At 33.7% G+C, this 19,007-nt stretch overlaps 4 protein-coding genes across 4 annotated transcripts; 1 reads left to right on the top strand and 3 right to left on the bottom strand.

Moving 5' to 3' along the window:
- Window positions 1-906: 906 nt before the first annotated feature.
- LOC128165752 (uncharacterized) lies at window positions 907-4,246 on the bottom strand. Its single transcript, XM_052830577.1, has 2 exons — window positions 4,137-4,246; window positions 907-2,296 (listed from the first exon to the last, which is right to left on the bottom strand). The coding sequence occupies exon 2, from the start codon at window positions 2,294-2,296 to the stop codon at window positions 1,751-1,753; it is 546 nt and encodes a 181-aa protein (XP_052686537.1). The 5' UTR covers window positions 4,137-4,246; the 3' UTR covers window positions 907-1,750.
- On the top strand, window positions 4,205-8,948 carry LOC128165751 (cilia- and flagella-associated protein 95-like). Its single transcript, XM_052830576.1, has 5 exons — window positions 4,205-4,363; window positions 4,613-4,718; window positions 5,044-5,168; window positions 5,793-5,925; window positions 8,663-8,948. The coding sequence occupies exons 1-5, from the start codon at window positions 4,269-4,271 to the stop codon at window positions 8,849-8,851; spliced, it is 648 nt and encodes a 215-aa protein (XP_052686536.1). The 5' UTR covers window positions 4,205-4,268; the 3' UTR covers window positions 8,852-8,948.
- A 2,737-nt stretch (window positions 8,949-11,685) lies between these two features.
- Window positions 11,686-12,715, bottom strand: LOC128166888 (uncharacterized). The gene has a single exon (XM_052832322.1). The coding sequence runs from the start codon at window positions 12,607-12,609 to the stop codon at window positions 11,686-11,688; it is 924 nt and encodes a 307-aa protein (XP_052688282.1). The 5' UTR covers window positions 12,610-12,715.
- Window positions 12,715-14,617, bottom strand: LOC128166887 (uncharacterized). Its single transcript, XM_052832320.1, has 2 exons — window positions 14,568-14,617; window positions 12,715-13,709 (listed from the first exon to the last, which is right to left on the bottom strand). The coding sequence occupies exons 1-2, from the start codon at window positions 14,588-14,590 to the stop codon at window positions 12,722-12,724; spliced, it is 1,011 nt and encodes a 336-aa protein (XP_052688280.1). The 5' UTR covers window positions 14,591-14,617; the 3' UTR covers window positions 12,715-12,721.
- Window positions 14,618-19,007: the final 4,390 nt, after the last annotated feature.

Raw genomic sequence — 19,007 nt, 5'->3', positions numbered from 1 at the left:
AATACAACAGATAAACAATCAACGATATAACAGACAAACAAACAGTAGGTACCAGTGGAACAGTTAGTAAAAAATATCAACAAGTACAACAACAAATTTTGCAGTTATCAGAGCGTCAGAGAAAGAACAAGAATCAGGAAAACAGGTAACAGCACACAACATGAATTTTACACACGGCAGCTAGATCAAGTTAGTACTAGTTTTCATTAATGTCAATTGGAAAAGACGAGGTTAATTACAATCCATGGCGGTGTCAGGTAGGACAAGAACCAGTAAATCTTTGCTGGTGGCCTAAAAGCACAGATGACTCCACGTCTGATTGCCTTGTTGATGTGACTGGGCCCTCGTAAAGTTTCATCTCTGAAGTTACTGGTAATTGTAACATATAGGAGTAACTCCATGGAGCGCGGAGCTGCCCTAGCTATGTGGGCAGGTGCCCCATCTATGAGGTCTCTATAGTAATTACGATAGTCGACAGAATTGGTGTACTTATATCAAAATTTATATCTTTTAATAAACAAGACATCGATCTTGCCAGTTTCGAAAATATGGGATAATCATATACATATAGTAGTTTGTCCCAAGTATTTTCACTTTTGTATTAAATTCAATCCCAATGTGCCGTACTGATGAGTTGTTCTGGTCATTTTAAATAATATATTGAGGCATAGATATTTAAGTACTATTATCACCCTCCCTTAAATTTATCTCAAATTAGCCATAACTTTATTATAATTTAAAAAAATATATTTTTCATTAATTTGAAATACATGTAGATATCACATTATGACTAACATCAAAACTGGTATCGAATGTAATAGAACCCATATGAAATGTTAAAAAAAAACCAAAAAATAAACCCCAACAGAAACAAAACCCAAACAAAGATTTTTTATTGTATCATTTCTTTTGAAGAGATGTTCATGAATCTGTTTAACAAAAAAGATTTCTTGAATCTGAAATTTTCAGATTTTTAGCGAATCTTTAAATGACTCTTTCATCAGTTACCTGTCTTTATTCCGAATCAAGAAAGACCACTCTTAATCAACTCGTGTAACTTGTAAAATTACTTTTTTCTATAAATGCATAAAGAATATAAATATATGTGGTCTATGGGGTCTATTAACACAATATGCTCAAACCGTTCACTTTTGTTTCAGTAGTAATGAGTGAGAGTAACTTTGATGTAAACGCTGTAAAAGATGTTTATTTTTTATTTGAAATATCATTTTCTATCCGGATACATGAGTAGAAAAGTAACACATGATCCCAGCATCCACACAGTCAGAATTTTTTACAGTCTCTCTGGAATCGATGACCTCCTCAGCTGATCCCCAAATGTAACACTCGCTATTCATTTGATACATGACGCATAGAGACGCTTGATAAACTGTTGGTGACGCTTGGTGTATCAATTGGAGTTGGATTAATAATTTGACGCTTACGACCACTTAACGTCGAGTGGATTTCATCATTACATCACATGTGGCTTGGTTAAACATTTGTTTGACGCCTATGTGATCACGACGCGTGGTGACTTGCGTCGTGAATATAGATCATTTGACGCTTGTGTCATTTAGAGCTTGTAAATTGTTTGACGCATTGATGACTGCTCAATGACGATCATCGAATGGCTCCAAACTATTTGTCTCTTGAGTCTTCCATTCAGACAGAAACAATCATAAGCGAATGTTTGTTTATAAGCTCACAACAGGACAAGTCCCTTGCTAATTTTGTTCAACCATATTCATCATAGTAGCAATTCTATGGACATCCTGTTGATTATTTCATGATCTGGAATCAGTTTTACAAACTCAGCCTTCGTTACCTCCCCCTTTTTCTTCAACGAGTTGTTGTTGAGAGCTCGGTATGTCAGCGCCAAGATGTGGTCGTCACTAAAGGCCCTGTCAAACAGCGTCTTAAAAAACCGGTACATCTCGTCGTGTGTTAGAATGTTTGCCCCGTAAATGTTGAAAAGCTCAAACAAAAACTCTTTCTTTTCCTCGGGGTTTGCTTTCGGGCTAAGAATTCCAAAGATCTGAACGAACTGCTTGGCATAAACTCGTCCTGACCGTCCGTCTAAATTTGCCGCGACGACAAGAGGACACAACTCATTGCCTCGGAACTCCGGAAGCAGAATCATTTTATCGTACGGGATTCCGTCAGTGGCATCCGGTGATGGGTCGAGTGCATGATAACGCTGTTCGAGTGTCTTGAGGTCACTGTCCGAGAAAGGAGTGGTGTCCTTCAGCTCATGGATGTCAATGTCACTCAGGATAGCCTGCTGGTTCCCCATCTGTAATACAGAGAAAGCTTACGACTGATGAATCCGTAAAAACAAAAGCAAACATCCCTGACCTATAGAAATACGCCGTTGTGATACATATAGCATATCTTATAACAAGGAGCTCACAGGCATTGACGCTCACCTGAGCACCATACCATGTAATTGGACTTGTCCGTGAGACTCATGCTTGCATTTTAAGCTTCACATTGTAGTCCAAACTCTATAATCCGAGACTCCTTTGACTGTTACCCGTGCTTTATTATTTGATGTTTGCAAACACCAAATAATAAAATAGAACCATGGCAAGTGTCGAAAGAATCTTGGATCATCTATACTCTAGCTCCAGGGTTCTAAAATTAAATATATTTTCAATATTTGGCAATATCAGCCCCGCCAAAGGGCCTGGACCCATGACATAGATGCCATTAATTTCAGTTTTGATTAAGGGCTTCATGAACATCGTATTAATCATGCATTCAGTTTATCTCCCCTGCTGTACATTGAAGTTTTTACTATAAGGTCATATTAGGCCTGAACCTCTGAGCCATGCAGGAGCCATGAATTTCACAATTTAGGTAGATGGCTTCATGGAAATTATATAATTATGCATTTAATTTTTCTCAAATATATTTGGGAGAGGATTCGAACATGGATATAATTATATTGCATAATTTTATTTTTCATGTGTCGGAGTGTTGTCATTTTTTTTCACAAAGGCCCCGCCAATGAGGTCCCAGGGTAGGAAGGTAAAAAAATCACAATTCATAATATTTCTCCTATTGGTGACTCGGCATTCAGGTGGCCTAGATTTTTTTTTATTGTACTAATAGTAAAATTTCCATATTTTTAAAATAAATTTTTCATAAATTCTTTTCTCCTGATTCATATTACTATATGCAATATAAGCACAATCATTTTTGCGTTATTTATTTTAACGCTCGTAATGAGAAAATGCCTCCTACCTTATCGATATATTATAGGCAAAAGATATAGTTGTGTGGTTTTTTTTTTTTACGAAAAAAGGATCAAATCCAATAAAGCCCGAACGGCTTTATGACAGATTTGATTACGCCCCGACCGAAATTATCACCTCATACTATTCCAAGAATGATTCCTTATTACTTATATTTAAATAATTTTAATCCATCATACGAATAAATATTAAAAATATAAACAAGCAAACCCCGCTGGCGCCTCAATTTGGCGTAGTTTGAAGTTATGGGTTATATAGTACAAAATCGATACTTAAAAAAGGACGCGCTGCTTTGCAAAATATAAGAGATAGAGAGAGAGAGAGAGAGAGAGAGAGAGAGAGAGAGAGAGAGAGAGAGAGAGAGAGAGAGAGAGAGAGAGAGAGTAAATATAAATTTTGTTTATCGTCACTGATCATCTCTGTTTGGAAAAATATAACTATAACCGCACGTGCCACTAAATCCCATCTTCGCCAGCCAAGGGTTTTCGGTCCACTTTGCTCCCCATTTATGAGATATTATGGCTATAAAAAATAGCGAAGATGCTAAAACCAACAAAGACTTGAAAGTAGAAAATAATAAAATTTTAAAATAAAAATAGGCACTACTTACGAATGCCCAAAATTATTAGGGGTTCGACAGTTTTTGTTGTGATTAGATTTGGAGTGCATATATCATAAAACTAAATATATCGTAATATAAAAATACTCAATACTTATTAGGCACTCAGTCGGAAACTTCGTAGTGTCTGACATTAGACATACCCGTACGTTGTTCAGAAAAACAGTTCATATTTAGGGTCGTATTTTAAATTGAAAATGTAATATAATTTGAAATTCCAATTAAAGAGTTCAGTTAAACAAATAATTTTTCATCACCTTTACTATGTCCGAATATCCAATTTTTCTTTTTAAACTGTCAGAGTTGCTCCTCCCAACTTCCTGATTTTAGCTGGACCGTAACCAAGCAAATGCCTTGTCAACTTCCGCTGTCAATGTAAATAGAAGAATATGGCAGGAATACCTGACTACATTGAAAGAAAAGGATCTCTTTTTCTGAGATCAAATCATATGAACTATGGGAGAGCAACTTTAAACTCAAATTGGTATGTGTAACCATAGATCTGGAGACAGTTTGTCTTAATCAAAATAGATAAACACTGTAATTTTAATAATTTCGAATTTCCTCGATGTAAATAAATAAGAAAATATATCGATGCTTTTATATGACGGAAATATTTTGTTAAAAATAATATATATACGCCTGAAGTTATTCATATATGAATAAAGAATAAAAATCTTACAAATCCGTGTGGTCTGAGAACAAAAAGAACTCATCGATAAAATGATTACAGGCATCAAGCACGAGAGGCAGAACCTAAGGATTATGACATCAGTCGAGGAGATGAAAGAAATCTTTGCAAAGCCACATATGAAAGGATAGGAAACATTACTGATGGGGTGAGTTGTTAAGAATTAGGCAGTGAAATATTACTAGTAATAGGGGAAAAGTCTTATCAAGAAAAAACAAAAACTGTACAGATTGGGCGACATCATCAAAAACATGAAAAGAAAACATGAGTTGTGAGTCAATTTTGTATAAATTTTAAAAGTGTTTTTAGCTACTTCATATTGAATTTTTAGGAATTGAGAAATCTCTGATATCAACTATTCTATACGAAAAAAAAAAACCCAAAGAGAAAATAAAATGAGATATATTATGTGCTTACAGTAGAATACTATGTACACAGACTGTGTGTTATATCAGATTGTTTTCCTTTTGTAGTCCTTGAATAAAACAACATATCAAGACCATGCTGAACAAACCTTCCTGAAAAAAGATTTTGAGGAACAAATTCCAAGGAAACCAATGATGAACATGAACACATTGGAACATGCTCATTTGGACAGGTAAATGTAATGATTGATGATCTAGCATAAAGATGCTATCATAGAGAAAATAATATTAATGACAATGTTTAAAAATTATTCATTTAACTTTTCATGAATTTATTTTGCTGTAAGTAGAATTTTTTTTAGTAAAATTCGGTTTGTTTTCATGATTTCTTATTTACCTGAGACTAATTAAACATGGTGTCAACAATATGCAGATGTAATTCTTCTGCATATGAATATATTTCTATGAAACGGGAATACCAATTTCATAATTATTTAGAAAGTATTTATATTAGGGTCACAAGTACAAATTCATACAAAGATTACATCTAATTATAAACAAAATATTTTAAAGTAATAATATTGTGACGGGTAGTTATTGGGGTTTCAGCCACCCCCCTATTTTTTTTTTACAGAATTCAAAAAAAAAAAAAAGAGAAAAAAAAAGGGGGTGGCTGAAACCCCAATAACTACCCGTCACAATATGATATAATATCATATATCCTGGTGGATTAACAACAACAAAATATTGAGATACAGTATGATATAATATGATTCATTGCTAGATTTGGACATTTTTTTTGGTATAGATATCAATATCTTATCAAAATCTAATATTTGTTTGTGTATATGTTACAGAGATTTAGGCACCCCACAACGAGGATTTGGATCTGTTTTACCAAGACATAATCCTGATTACAACAAATTCCATTTAGAGTCCACTCACCGGGCAGACTTTACACCCCCGGACCCTGAGTACACCCCCGTCCCTGTAAGTGGTCACCATCACATTATCTGCCTTTGTATATATCTGCCAGAGCTAGACTCTAGTTTTGGGCATTCATCAGAAAATATCTATTTCACTTACACTGCATATTTTCTCCCTGAAATCTGTATGGTTCAATTTGGATTGAAAGCAAATAACTTTGTTCAGTCATGCTAAATGAATAAATAAAGCATAAAATGTTTATCTGTAAATTGATAGGACCAAAGAGCAATAGATGAAATTATTTTTTACAAAGCCCATGCAAATTTATTATGATTGTAAACAAAAACAAACTCTTGGTTTCATTAGCTTTTGTTGCCACCCCCCCCCCCCTCCCCAATAGAGTAGAGTATATTTTCTATTTACATTTGCTTTGAATTGTACTCAAGATAAACAATACCAGGTCAGGAACACTAGATACCCTTTCCCAATGAATTGCATGGATATCACTACATTTACTTACCAACTTATTCTCTCCGCCAAATTGGTACTCAAAATTGGAACATAAAAATGACAATTTGCGGTATACTTTTGGGTTAAAAGTCCTCTAATAAAATGGCACAAAATTTCAATTAGGAAAGAAACATTTTCTTAATAATTGAACTGTTATTATACCTCTACTAACTGATTACATGTTATGTAAAAGTTTGAAACTATTTCAAACATAGTAGCCAAAGTATGCAGGGTTTTCCGTCTGCATTTATTTTTTGTGTATAAAATGATTAACTAGTGCATTTCAAATGATTGACCAAATGATTGAATTTTAAAGTCAAGTTACAAACGAGATACAGAGGTAAGAATTGATTGTTATGTAAACAAAGCTAGAGTCTTATAGTTGTTTACAAAAAATGTAATGTAGAGAAATACCATTTCTTAGACAAAATGACACGCAAAAAACAATTTAAACTAATTCAATATCTTCATAAATACTATTATCAACAGTAGAAAGTTACATTTAATCAAAACTTACACCAATACAACACGTATGTAAAAAATACAATATTTGAGCTTTGTTTACAAAACAAAGAATTATGAAGTCTGTATCTTGCTTATAACTTGATATGTGACCTCCAAATTTTGGCATAGCATTATAAATTACTATATTGATCATTATAAACATTGAAAATGGAAAAATAAAAGTGGAAAATTTTAAGTCAAATTGTGTCTAAGTCCCTTTAAGAAAAAAAAATTGTAAAAAAAACACTTTGTACTTAAAGGTAAATAAATGTTTTTTAATAGTCAAATTTCATTTACTAAACTGTAGCGTTTTCCAACTATGATATTGAAACTATATTAATTTATTGCCTTCTTTTTAAAATCAATTGTATGTAAGAATCAAAGGTTTATATAAAAGGGTCTGGCCACGCATAGTCAACAATTTTCCTTATATTTCATACACACCTAGGTGTAAAACGCAAAAAACCACTAAAAGTTGGTTGCTGGGGGTAACCGTTGCCATGGTAATTGAGGCTAAAGATGTAAAAATAGCAAAACTTACCTATTTTGAAGCCACATTAGAAGGTTTTGCTCACTAATGTAAACTATCAAAGATATAAAACAGCCTTTGTCCTATTTTGAATTTTTTAATTATATCAGAAAATTGATGGAGGAACCAATACTTTTAAAATTTTACCATGGAAACCGTTACAAATTTTTGAAATCAGTTTTTTGCTGATTTTTAATAAGCCGAATTGAGAAACTGTTAAATTTTTACATCCATATCAATGTCCATGCAATATATATTTCATTATGAAAATAAACATCCGTTGCTATGGCAACAAGGCCAAAACATAGAAAAAACTGAGAAAATGAAAATGAAAATGATTTTGATATACTTTAATACCTAATTTTTTTGCAGTTGTTTTAGTTGGAAATTGTAAAAATATATCTAAATTGTCATTATATACCATAAAAAGATTTGTTATGCAACAAAGAAGTGTTGTTGGTATGGAAAATTAAGTTGCATAAAAAATCACACAGAAATTCTTACTTTTTAAAAAGTCCATAGCAACGGCAGTTATTTTTAGAAAATTTCAGATTTTTTTTCAAGCGACATTAAAGTTAAGGACATACTTTATTTTTTCTAACCAATTGATTTTATATATTTATTCATTATGATTGAATTATATCCATTCAAGGATGCCTAAAATATTATATTTTTCTTTATTTTAAATCTGGTTACCATAGCAACGGTTCTAAATTTTCATATTTAAATTCTTAATTGCACAATCATAATAGCGTTTACCAAAAATCCAAGATTTGCACTTTTTATTTCAATCAAATGAAGAAAACAGATTTTAAAATCTCTGTTTTGTAACCATGGAAACGCTCTAAAAATATTCGCGTTTCTCCATGATTTTTTTTTCTTTTTTTTGAAAAATGACAACTATTTTTAATAAAATATTCTACCCTGGAAACCCCAAGTTGTGCACATTACTCGCAATATGTTCTCAAATAAGCATTAAAATGCCACTTTTACATCTTTACCCTCGATTACCATGGCAACGGGGCCACATAGCAGCAAAGAAATGGTGTTAGGTTTTTGTACTCACCAAAGTCTATCAAATTCTTAAGTATGAAGAAAATCTGTGACTATGGTGGCCACCAAATTTTGATTCTTACATAGAGTTGATCTTAAAAAATTATCTTCTAAGCTTTTTGCAAATTGCTGTCCATCAACAATTATGTTTTACCCCTATAGACGGGTTCCCAATATCGTTTATATATGTATAAAATATTACAGGAGAAGCCGGCCGATTTCCCGGACCTATCCCCCGCCTACCGGAAGTGTAACTCCCAGTTCACGGACACGGCCGATTACCGTCGTCCGGGCCGGAACACGTGGCAGGACGAGAGCGGGGTGTACACCAACACACACTTCAAGCGCCAGGTGATGCAGCCCACCAACCCAATCCCCCCGACCCTGTCCTGAGGCCCCGGGCGGTCAGCGCCCAGCCGTGTATATATACCACTGTAAATAAACAATCTGTAGCTGATATAACTTCAATAAACACAACACACGTTTGTCACTTTTTTATTGTATCGTTGATTTATTGATGAGATGAAGAATATTTAGATTGATCGAATGTATAAACATGATAAATATATGTTATTAAAAGTGTGAAGAAAGTCAGTGACTTTGCATGACCAAAATAATTTTGTGTTTAATTAAAAGATTCGTTATTATCTTTTTTATTAATACACAAACTTTGCATAATTCTCTACCTTAAGCATTGAATCATTATTTTTTGAAAGATGTGGTAACGCGCGCGTGAAAATTTGTTTGCACACACCGTTGCAGTTATGAGACCACATTTTCCAAAAAAAAAAAAATGATTCAATGCTTATATTTACGTTTTTAACATCTTTTCCCTCTCCGCAAATATGGTTTATTTTTAAAGGGGCATGGTCACGATTTTGGTCAAATTCTATTTCTCTGTTTTTATTATTTGCAATGCTTTAGAAATGCAATTCTAATGATCAAATGAAATTTGAGAGTCAGTCTTTAAGTTTTAAGCAAGATACAGAGCTCACAAATCTGTGTCATGTAAACAAGGCTCGTGCCCTGTTTTTGTTTACATAGGTTCAATATACCAATAAAAAACCTTTTTCAAGCTAATTTTTCTATCTTCTTATTCATTTTAAGCATAGATAAACAGTTCCTAACGTTTAACACATTCATTTTAGGTCTAGAATTGAAATTTTCACTTCAACATTCAAAATGTAAACAAAAGCTTTGTTTACATGGCAAAGAATTGTAAGCTCTGTAACTCGCTTAAAACTGAACAAATGACACTCAAATTTAGGTTGCTTATTAATAAGCCTCACTGAAGCATTGTAAACATTAAATCGGAAAAATAATTTTTGGCCAAAATCGTGACCATGCCCCTTTATAAATCTCTGCCTTATTCAACGAGTAATGCACAATAAACGAAGAGCCATTGGAGCCGTCGATTTATGCTGACATCATGTAGTAACACAATTATACTTTTCATGCTGTAATTTGATGAATTTACTTTTTGTTTATTAAAAAATTAATCAACTGAAGTCATTTCCACTGTTAAAAACTATTTACACCATTGAAATATTAATCAACGTAAGTATTATACCAGGTCGTGATCCGGTTTGAAGTCGCGATGGGAGTCAGTCATGTTCTTTGAGAAATATGAAGGAACATTGAATGTATCCATACGCACCAAACTTGGTGATTGGGTCTTTTTTGTTATGCATAAATATCACTCAAATCAATCAATGCAACAGGGGAAAAGAAAGTGAATGTAAATATTTACAAATGGCTACAGCAACTCCTAGCTGCAGTTATCTCCTTTTAAAAGTGAATTATTTTAAGGCTCAAAGTATTGATGCCTCTTTATCATGGATCAAATTGAGTCTATTCGTATTGAAAAGTCCAGCACTTGACATGGATTTCTGTTTATTTCAATTTTAAAATCACCTTGAAATATTGAACTTTTTTTCTAAAAACACGTATCATAACATGAGACAAATATAAGAAACATACTTTGAAATCATTTTATTTTTATGATTGTGTTTACAAAAACGAGATTCATATGAATGGTAAACACCTCTACACAACAGAGAACAACATTTCTATTTTATAAGCTAGACTTAAATGCGATAAAAGTGTTCGATAAAGAAATATAAGTATGTTACTTGTATCATAAGCAACTGATAACAAAGACTACAGTGCAATTGCCGTGCTGCCATTTAAAAAAATGCAAGGCTTCAAGTATAAAGTATTTTCCTCATTTACTTGTTGAGTCTAATTAAATATATCAATTTGGAAAAATAACCGTAAAAAGGACGAAAATATTCATTGAAATAGTAAATAATTCTAAAAACACAGAAATATTACATTCGGGTTAGATACATAATTATACTTTGTTTATGATGATTCCAAATACCAATGATAATTCTCAATTACAGAACAAAAAAGTCTCTGGCGGTCGCGGTTAAAAAAAAAATAACTTTTAAAAAAATATTTTGAAAAAAAAGATTATGATAATAACTATTCCTCATAATCATACCAGCTAGTTTAACAAAAATTAAGATCGGAACAATGACAGTTGATTTAGTGTCTCATATAAAGATGTAATTCGACCTCTGACATTTAAATTTTGTTGGAAGAAATTAATCATTCTTAACATAAAAAAAATATTTGAAATTTTGATCTCAAACTATAACACATCCTTTTAATTATACATAATTACACCAAACATTTTTACCATGAAAAAATGACAATAACAAACTGTCAATCATCTCAAAAATCCATAAAAACGAAAAACGAAAAACGAATTTAAAGCAGAGCACATGGACATCTAAAAAGATAGAGGTGGGATCAGGTGCCTAGGATGAGTAAACATCTCCTGATAAAATGATAAAATCAAAGAAGGTACAAACAGTTTTGAATATTTTTTTTGGAGGGGGGGGGGTGTCAATCCTTTCTGAATTAAGAAAAAGATCACACCATTTTGAAAAAAGTGGATATAGTTTAAAAGAAAAAATCCTTAAAAACCCTCAACTTCAAATCAATATGGGTGCCCGATGGTGTTGTAGTATTCTACATTCAAATAATTAGTGGAAACGTCTTTTCCTTAAAATCATATTGCAAAAAAAGAAATTTCATGTTAGAAAAGAAGCCTCCTTATAAACTGACTAAAGTGTGATGAGGTTTCTGCATTATGAAACTTGTCAATCTTTTATTTACTCCTTTGGCCATAAAATTTTAATGGAATTACATGTCATAATTTATTTGCTGGTGTGATATTGACGAACGTAACTCCTGTATTCTCTTTTGTGTAGCATTTTAAATTTGATGAATTGGATACCGTGTTGACATTGACTGTTGGTATGAGTAAAGAGCAGTCTTGGCGTTCCCTGTGATCTGTTGACAGATACCCAGGAGGAGATGTCTCTAAATATATCACGCACATACAGTCCCTGATCAAGGTGGATTAGAATATGTAACTTATCTAGAGTTTCTTGTGATAATGTTGTATCAATGTGTCTGTAACACAAGAACTCTAGGAATAATAGCATTACAAACATTGGGACATATAATGCAGGCACTCTGTTCTGTAGAGCAGACTGTTGTTCTAATATAAGCTCACTTATATAAGATGTTGTGCTGTAAAGTTTGATATCTCCTGCCATAGCCTGTCTCATTTTGGTGGCCCAGGACTGTCCCCCTACAGCCTCAATATAACTTTCTGTGTCTACATGTCTCCTATATATAAGACATGGCTGTACTAACTTGGTTTCTGTCATCTTTATAACAGACAAAGCTTCCCTGTATCTGAGGGTCTTGTAATAATACATGGCAATGTACAACATATCAGAAACACACCCAAACTTGGCTGCTAATGTTATCATATGACAGGACAATTTGTCAGGTATATATATTTGCTTGTTGACACCTTTGTTAATGTGTAATATAAAAGCAGTTCTCTGAAGGATGGTAGCTTTAAGTTTTTGTAACATGAGAACTTTATATTCTGTGAGGGGTGAACAAATTAGATGTTCTAATTCAGTTAGGTGTTTCATACAGCTGTAAAGACTGTTTGATTTTACGTTATCATTACAACTCATCTCAAGAAAAAATTCCAAATCATGATCAATTTCACATTTCAGTACGCTCTCATCTGTATTGATAGAAAGTCTGGGATTGTACATGGCACTTATAATGTAGGACCTGATAGAAGAACTCTGTAACAGACAGGCCAGACCTTTCTTGTACAATTCATGTAACTGTAGGAACAGTCTGTTTTGTGCTGAACCATGGACCTTAGTTAGAAACAGGTTGTTTTGCGGGATAAAAAAAATTAGGACTGACCCCCTCATACACCCATTTAAGGAGGAGTTTAAAGCAGACCCAGAAACCAGCCAGAAAATTTTGTGGACACAAGTTGGACACTGTGTTTTGTTGAATTGCCCAGAAAATTGTTGTCTTCATGTGATAGGAACATAGCAGTCCTTTGGTTTCTTCTGATTGTTGATTTACAACTTCTTTTAAAAACAGTTTTAGCAATCCATAAGTCAAAAACTGATAGTGGTCCATTGCATACACACACCTGTTCTCTGCCTGAGAAAAAGACATCCTCCATTCTTCTTGTTCATGGAGTCCTAATGGGTGTCCTATTGCTACAAAGTGACATCCACTTCTGACGATGTCATCAACGACTTCAGGATAAGGCCATGAGTGGCATCTATCTTTCCATGATGAGGCAGATGGAGGCCAAACGTCACTAACAAAACAAAAAGCAGTGTCATACTCCACTTCCTGTCCAATATCACCGCTACCACAGGGTCCATGTACAACGGAATTAGGTAGTGTAGCCGAACAAGTTAACTGTCTGTATTTAGAGCTAGATATATAGGTTCTGCCATTCATTCTGACACATGCTGATTGGACCTCTTTGTATGTGGTTTGTGTCAGTAACTGAAGTAGAGTGAATCCTGGTGGACTCTCAGAACTTTCTGAGAGAATCAACGTTGTATTGGCTTTGTTGTAATACTCAGACTGAGACATGTCCATGATCACTCGGTGGTTGTTTGGCCAGTACATAACGTCCACATCTGATCCCTTAAGTCTGAAACCTTCTCTGTTACTTCCACTCATCATTTCGATATATGCATAGCTAGCAGTTACTCTTCTTTCCAACATCTCCTTAATATCCACTGTCTCTCTCCTCATGGCCACCTGAGTTGAGGTCCCAACTATCTCGCATAGTCCCACAAACACTGACTCTGACATGTGTTGCATTCCTGCACACCTATCATTATAAAGACAATGTTTGTTTAAATTGAACATATTATGATAAAAAGTTTATGGTAATACAAAAGACTGAAAAATAGTTTAAAGAGCAACAATTCACAAATCACGTACATGATTTTTTTTTACTTATAATACTAAAATATAAATTTCCGTTTTTCAAATGAATAGTATACACATTTTACAAAAGAATAGTTTGTATTTTAGTGTTATTTATAAAAAAAATATGACTCTCATGACTTGCAGATCATTCACTTATACCTCAACCACTTCAGATAAGAGTGTAAGCACTGACGTGAGGATATTCAGATTGAAAATAACCCCATAACTTTGTAATCAGTTCAAATTCTATGAACAATAAGACATTAGATGAATAGATAAAATATTTAAAAGGGCATCGTCAAGCATTGTCATTAATGCACACAAACACACACACACGTGTGTACGACGAAAAAAGAAATACTAATGGAGGATCTTTTTAAAATCCTATGTGGTTAAATATGCTATTTAATTATTTGATAAGTATGTGTAGAATAAAAATGTAAATATCAATGAAAGTTAAAAACACTTTACCATGGTAACAATGTGAAGACCAGGAGAAAATTAATAAGTACGGCACTTTGAATAAAATCTTTCTCAAACATGTATAATGATTAAGAATTGATTGTCTTTAAATCGCTGTTATTAAGGAGGGTCGATGGTCAACGAATTATTTATGAAAAAATATCTATAAGGAATATTTGCGTGTCATTTTAATATGTGTATATATATAAATCTATTATAATGATAGAATGTTTTCCGTGATCTGCGTTAACAGTAAGCTTAAATACACAGTATATATAAATTGATTTCTACTTACATTTCTTCGGAAAGCGACTCCATTTTGAAGGTCCCCTTATTACCTGTGGAAATTTTTGTGCTATTTTAAGACATGGTAATTTTCTTTTAAAAATTTATTTGGTACTTTCATTTTATCACTAAAGTTGATAAAGAGATCTTTTTCTGGCACAAAATTATTTACTGAGAATAAAGTGAATTTATTATTAAGTATATTCTTATTAATTTATTGTATTTTATACAAAATCATAATCGGATTTTCTAGAACTGGAAGGGGGGGGGGTATAGAAAGAATCATATAAATACCTATATTTCTATTAGCGAAATCAATTTCTGTTTATACTAAAACGACTCGAGAAAATGCGTGTTTTGTTGAAAAATCTTACGAAACCATATTACAAATTTGATATATTGATCTTAAGCCAAAAGTATATTGTTTTTATGAAAAATGTGCTTTAGACCTTTTTGAAACAAAAAATTTAAAAATAGGATTAATATATAGAAAATATATAGGCCAGCTATAAAACATCAGCGAAATCTCCGACGACGGGTAGCCAACTGCTACCTGAAACCCCTCTTTAAATATTGTTTATAAGACATAAACTCAAGACAAATAGCCCAGGGGCCACATCGCTCACCTGAGCAACAATTGACTTAGCTCTGATCAAATAAGCATTTCAGTATCAAAATTAAAATATCTTGACAATTACATGTAAGTACAGTACCTCAAACATTTTTAAAAAAATTGCCGATTTCTATCCACATATTTTTATGGTAAATATCAAGCCCTTTTGTTGTTGTAGCTGTAAGAAGATTTTTTTCTATTCCTATATAATCCCCCTCCACCCACTTTATGGCCCCACTATTTTCTAGGGAATCATGGTTTGATCAAATTTTAATCTGCACAACCCATGCTTTTACATAAGTTACTGCTTTTTTTTTTACTTAAAACTTTCCCAGAATATTTTTAAAGATTTTCTCTACATATTCCTATGTAAAAATGCATCCCCGATTGTGGCCCCACCCAACCCCCAGGGACTATGATTTTAACAAATTTAAGTCTACACTATCTGAGGATGCTTTCACTCCAAATTGAGCTTTTCTTGCCTAATAGTTTGTGAGAAGAAGATTTTTAAAGATTTTCTCTATACATTCTTAATATGTAAAAATTCATCTACCATTGTGGCCCCGCCAAACCCCCAGGGACCATGATATAAACAAACTTGAATCTACATTATTTGAGAATGCCTCCACAAAAGTTTAATTTTTTTCCTGGCCAAATATTTTTTGAGAAAAAGATTTTTAAAGATTTTCTCTATACATTCTTATGTAAAAATCCCCCCCCCCATTGTGGCCCCACCCTTCCCCCGGGGACCATGATTTGAACAAACCTGAATCTACACTACCTGGGGATGATTCCATACATGTTACAGCTTTTCTGGCCTAATAGTTTTTTAAGAAGATTTTTGAAAAATACCAACAAATTTTCAATAATTATAAATCATCTTCATTTTAAAGAGGGTGTGGCCCTTTATTTAAACAAACTTGAATTTCCTTAATCCAGTGATGCTTTGTGCCTAGTTTGGTTTAAATCTACCCAGTGGTTCTGGATTAGAAGAAAATGATAAAAGTTTACAACAACGACAAAGCCGCCAACGCCAACGACGACGACAGACAACGGACATATCTTATATCAGATGGACGAACTCAAGCAGTAAAAATCAATAACAGTGTATCCTCAGATGTGCCACTGTCCACGGGAGTGCCCCAATGATCTGGGCTGCGTTCAAGATCGTAGCCGCTACGTAGGGCTACGTAGTTGAACGGTAAGCTAGCCTAGCCGCTACGTAGATATTCGTAGCCTAAATATTTTATGCTAGGCATCAAATTCAAGATGGCGATCTTAGTTACCACTTTGTAACAAACACGAAATCAATTTATTTAATGATATTTTATTCATCCTTTAAGTTATAATAAATCTTAACATGTATATTTCCGCTTGAAATCAACAAATTATATCGATGTAATTAGTCTTTAGTTGAATATTTCCAACTTCAAATTTGAGACCTAGCGGCTAACCTAGCAGTCTGTTCAATAGACTTAGAAATCTACGACCTAGCGGCTAGGCTAGCTTCTACGATCTTGAACGCAGCCCTGTTCTTCGTCCTCTTCTCTTCCTGGTGTACCTTCTACCACTTCGAAGAGTTATCAATAAGTATGCCATTAACCGCCATGGATTTGCAGATGACACAACTTTACAGCCGATTGAGTGTTAAAGACACAACCATGCGTAACTTTCAAGTCAACACCATGGAAAACTGCATAGCAAGTGTTCGATCTGGGATGACTGTGAACAAACTCAAAGTAATCAACGCAAAAACTGAGGTAATGGTGGTTGCTAGTTCCCACAACCAGTGCCGTCTGAGAGAGATAAGTATTAAGAATAGCGAGGCAAAATAGCGAGGCAATAGTTACACCTAGGCCCAATGTAAAAATACTTGGTGCTGTCTTAGACGCTACTCTAGAAACAAGTCAGCTCTGTCGCCAGAAAGATGCACTTTAACATCCGGAGAATCTCGAAGGTGAATTACATCTCACCCAAGAAGCTTGTGAAAATGTCATCAATGCAATAGTCATATCCCATCTTGACTACCACAATGCCATCCTGCTTGGCATAACCGATCGTCAGATGCACCAGTTACAAGTGGCTTAAAACAGCGCTACACGTTGTCTAACAAAAACACACTACAGACAACACATTACGCCAGTACTTCAAAAACTACACTGGCTGCCTGTAAAACAATGTGTTATATTCAAAGTGCTGACAAATCCACAAATCACTACATTCCTCGACAGCACCAACATACTCGAGCGAACTATGTTCTGTCTACCAACCACACCGGACAATGAGATCATCATCTGACCAATGGAAACTGATAGTGAAGAGGTAATCAAATAAATACGGCGCAAGAGCTATAAACATTCTAGGTGCCCAATTGCGAAATGAGCTACCATTGGAACTTTGTAAGCTTGAAACACACGAAGCATTCCGCAAGACCCTCAAAACACTGTTGTTCAAGCGTGAATGTAAAATATAGACGAGTAGTATATGTAAAGACTACGTATGTATATATCCTGCTCATCCTTTAATTATGTTTTAGATAAGCTTCTGTTGTTTTATCATCACTCAACGGATATTTTTTTAAAATATCTCTCACATAGCATTTATAAGCACACACCTTTTATTAGCACATAGAAACTACATGTATATTTTGCGCTATATAAGTCAATGATAAGTCAGAATAATAATGAAGATGTGAAAAGTTTTGAGACGGACAGACGGACAACGGACAAATGTGATCAGACAAGTTCACTTAAGCTTCCAGCTCAGGTGAGCTAAAACTGTCGTTTGCTCTTATTAAGACTTGCACTATTTGAAGCACGTTAAAGGACAGACCGAAAATAATCTTTTAAACGTCATGACAGAAAATTGTAAAACATCGTTTTAATGTGTAAAATAATGCGAGAAATATAATAATTCATTATATACTCGTGTGGGATAGTGTATTTCACCTCGGGGCCAGGATTCACGGTGTAGGACTCGACAGAACGTCGTCCTAGTCGTGAATCTTGTCCCCGAGGTGGAAATTAACTATCCCACCCTCGTAATAATAAATGATTTTATTAATCCCGTACGTGCAACTTAACATCTCGTACGTACGATTCATTACTTATCTCGTAAATTTGACTTTAAGTTAGCATCCCTTTATCACGTCTTAGTATCTCGATATTGCGACTTATTATCTCATATGCACAATATTTAATCTTGTAACGAATTTCTTTCAGTTTAATAAAGTTAGCACTACTATTAAACATAATTCTTTGAATAAATTTCCTTTCATATAAATTTTTCGACTCACAATCCGATCATTATAGGTATCAAAGTAATATATTTTTATTCTAAGCCTCAATTAGTAAAAATTATAGTCTGGTGAAAGAAAACATGTAAATATAGTGAATTTGCTATAGCTATTATTACGAATTCGTTACACGGATATAACAAAGTATATCAATTGGTCCCTAGTACTTCGCTATAACCGAGTTTTACTGTATCTCGTAATTTTGACTTTAAGTTAGTATCCCGTTATCACGACTTAGTATCTCGTTATTGCGACTTATTATCTCATATGTACAATATTTAATCTTGTTAATATGAAAACCTCGTATCTTGTATGTGCGACCTACTATCTCATACGTACGACATATTATCTAGTACATATAACATGTAATCTCGCTATCGGGAATTAATAACTCTTTATTACGACTTAGTATGTCGTTATTACGACTAAGTATGTCGTTATTACGACTTAGTATGTCGTTATTACGACTTAGTATGTCGTATGTACGACTTGTTATGTCGTTATTATGACTTATATAGTATCTTGAATGTACGACTTACTAT

This window comes from Crassostrea angulata, chromosome 10 (assembly GCF_025612915.1).
Source record: "Crassostrea angulata isolate pt1a10 chromosome 10, ASM2561291v2, whole genome shotgun sequence".
Classification (NCBI taxonomy): Eukaryota; Metazoa; Mollusca; class Bivalvia; order Ostreida; family Ostreidae; genus Magallana; species Magallana angulata.
Note: the sequence above shows the minus strand (reverse complement) of the source record. Positions and strands in the feature narration are given on the sequence as shown.

Coding starts and splice junctions, on each gene's coding strand:
- LOC128165752 (XM_052830577.1), bottom strand. CDS start 2,296: ATGGGGAACCAGCAGGCTATCCTGAGTGACATTGACATCCATGAGCTG.
- LOC128165751 (XM_052830576.1), top strand. CDS start 4,269: ATGGCAGGAATACCTGACTACATTGAAAGAAAAGGATCTCTTTTTCTG. Junction 4,364..4,612: donor GCAACTTTAAACTCAAATTG/GTATGTGTAACC, acceptor AAATGATTACAG/GCATCAAGCACGAGAGGCAG. Junction 4,719..5,043: donor TAGGAAACATTACTGATGGG/GTGAGTTGTTAA, acceptor TTCCTTTTGTAG/TCCTTGAATAAAACAACATA.
- LOC128166888 (XM_052832322.1), bottom strand. CDS start 12,609: ATGTACAATCCCAGACTTTCTATCAATACAGATGAGAGCGTACTGAAA.
- LOC128166887 (XM_052832320.1), bottom strand. CDS start 14,590: ATGGAGTCGCTTTCCGAAGAAAT. Junction 13,710..14,567: donor GAGTCGCTTTCCGAAGAAAT/GTAAGTAGAAAT, acceptor TTATAATGATAG/GTGTGCAGGAATGCAACACA.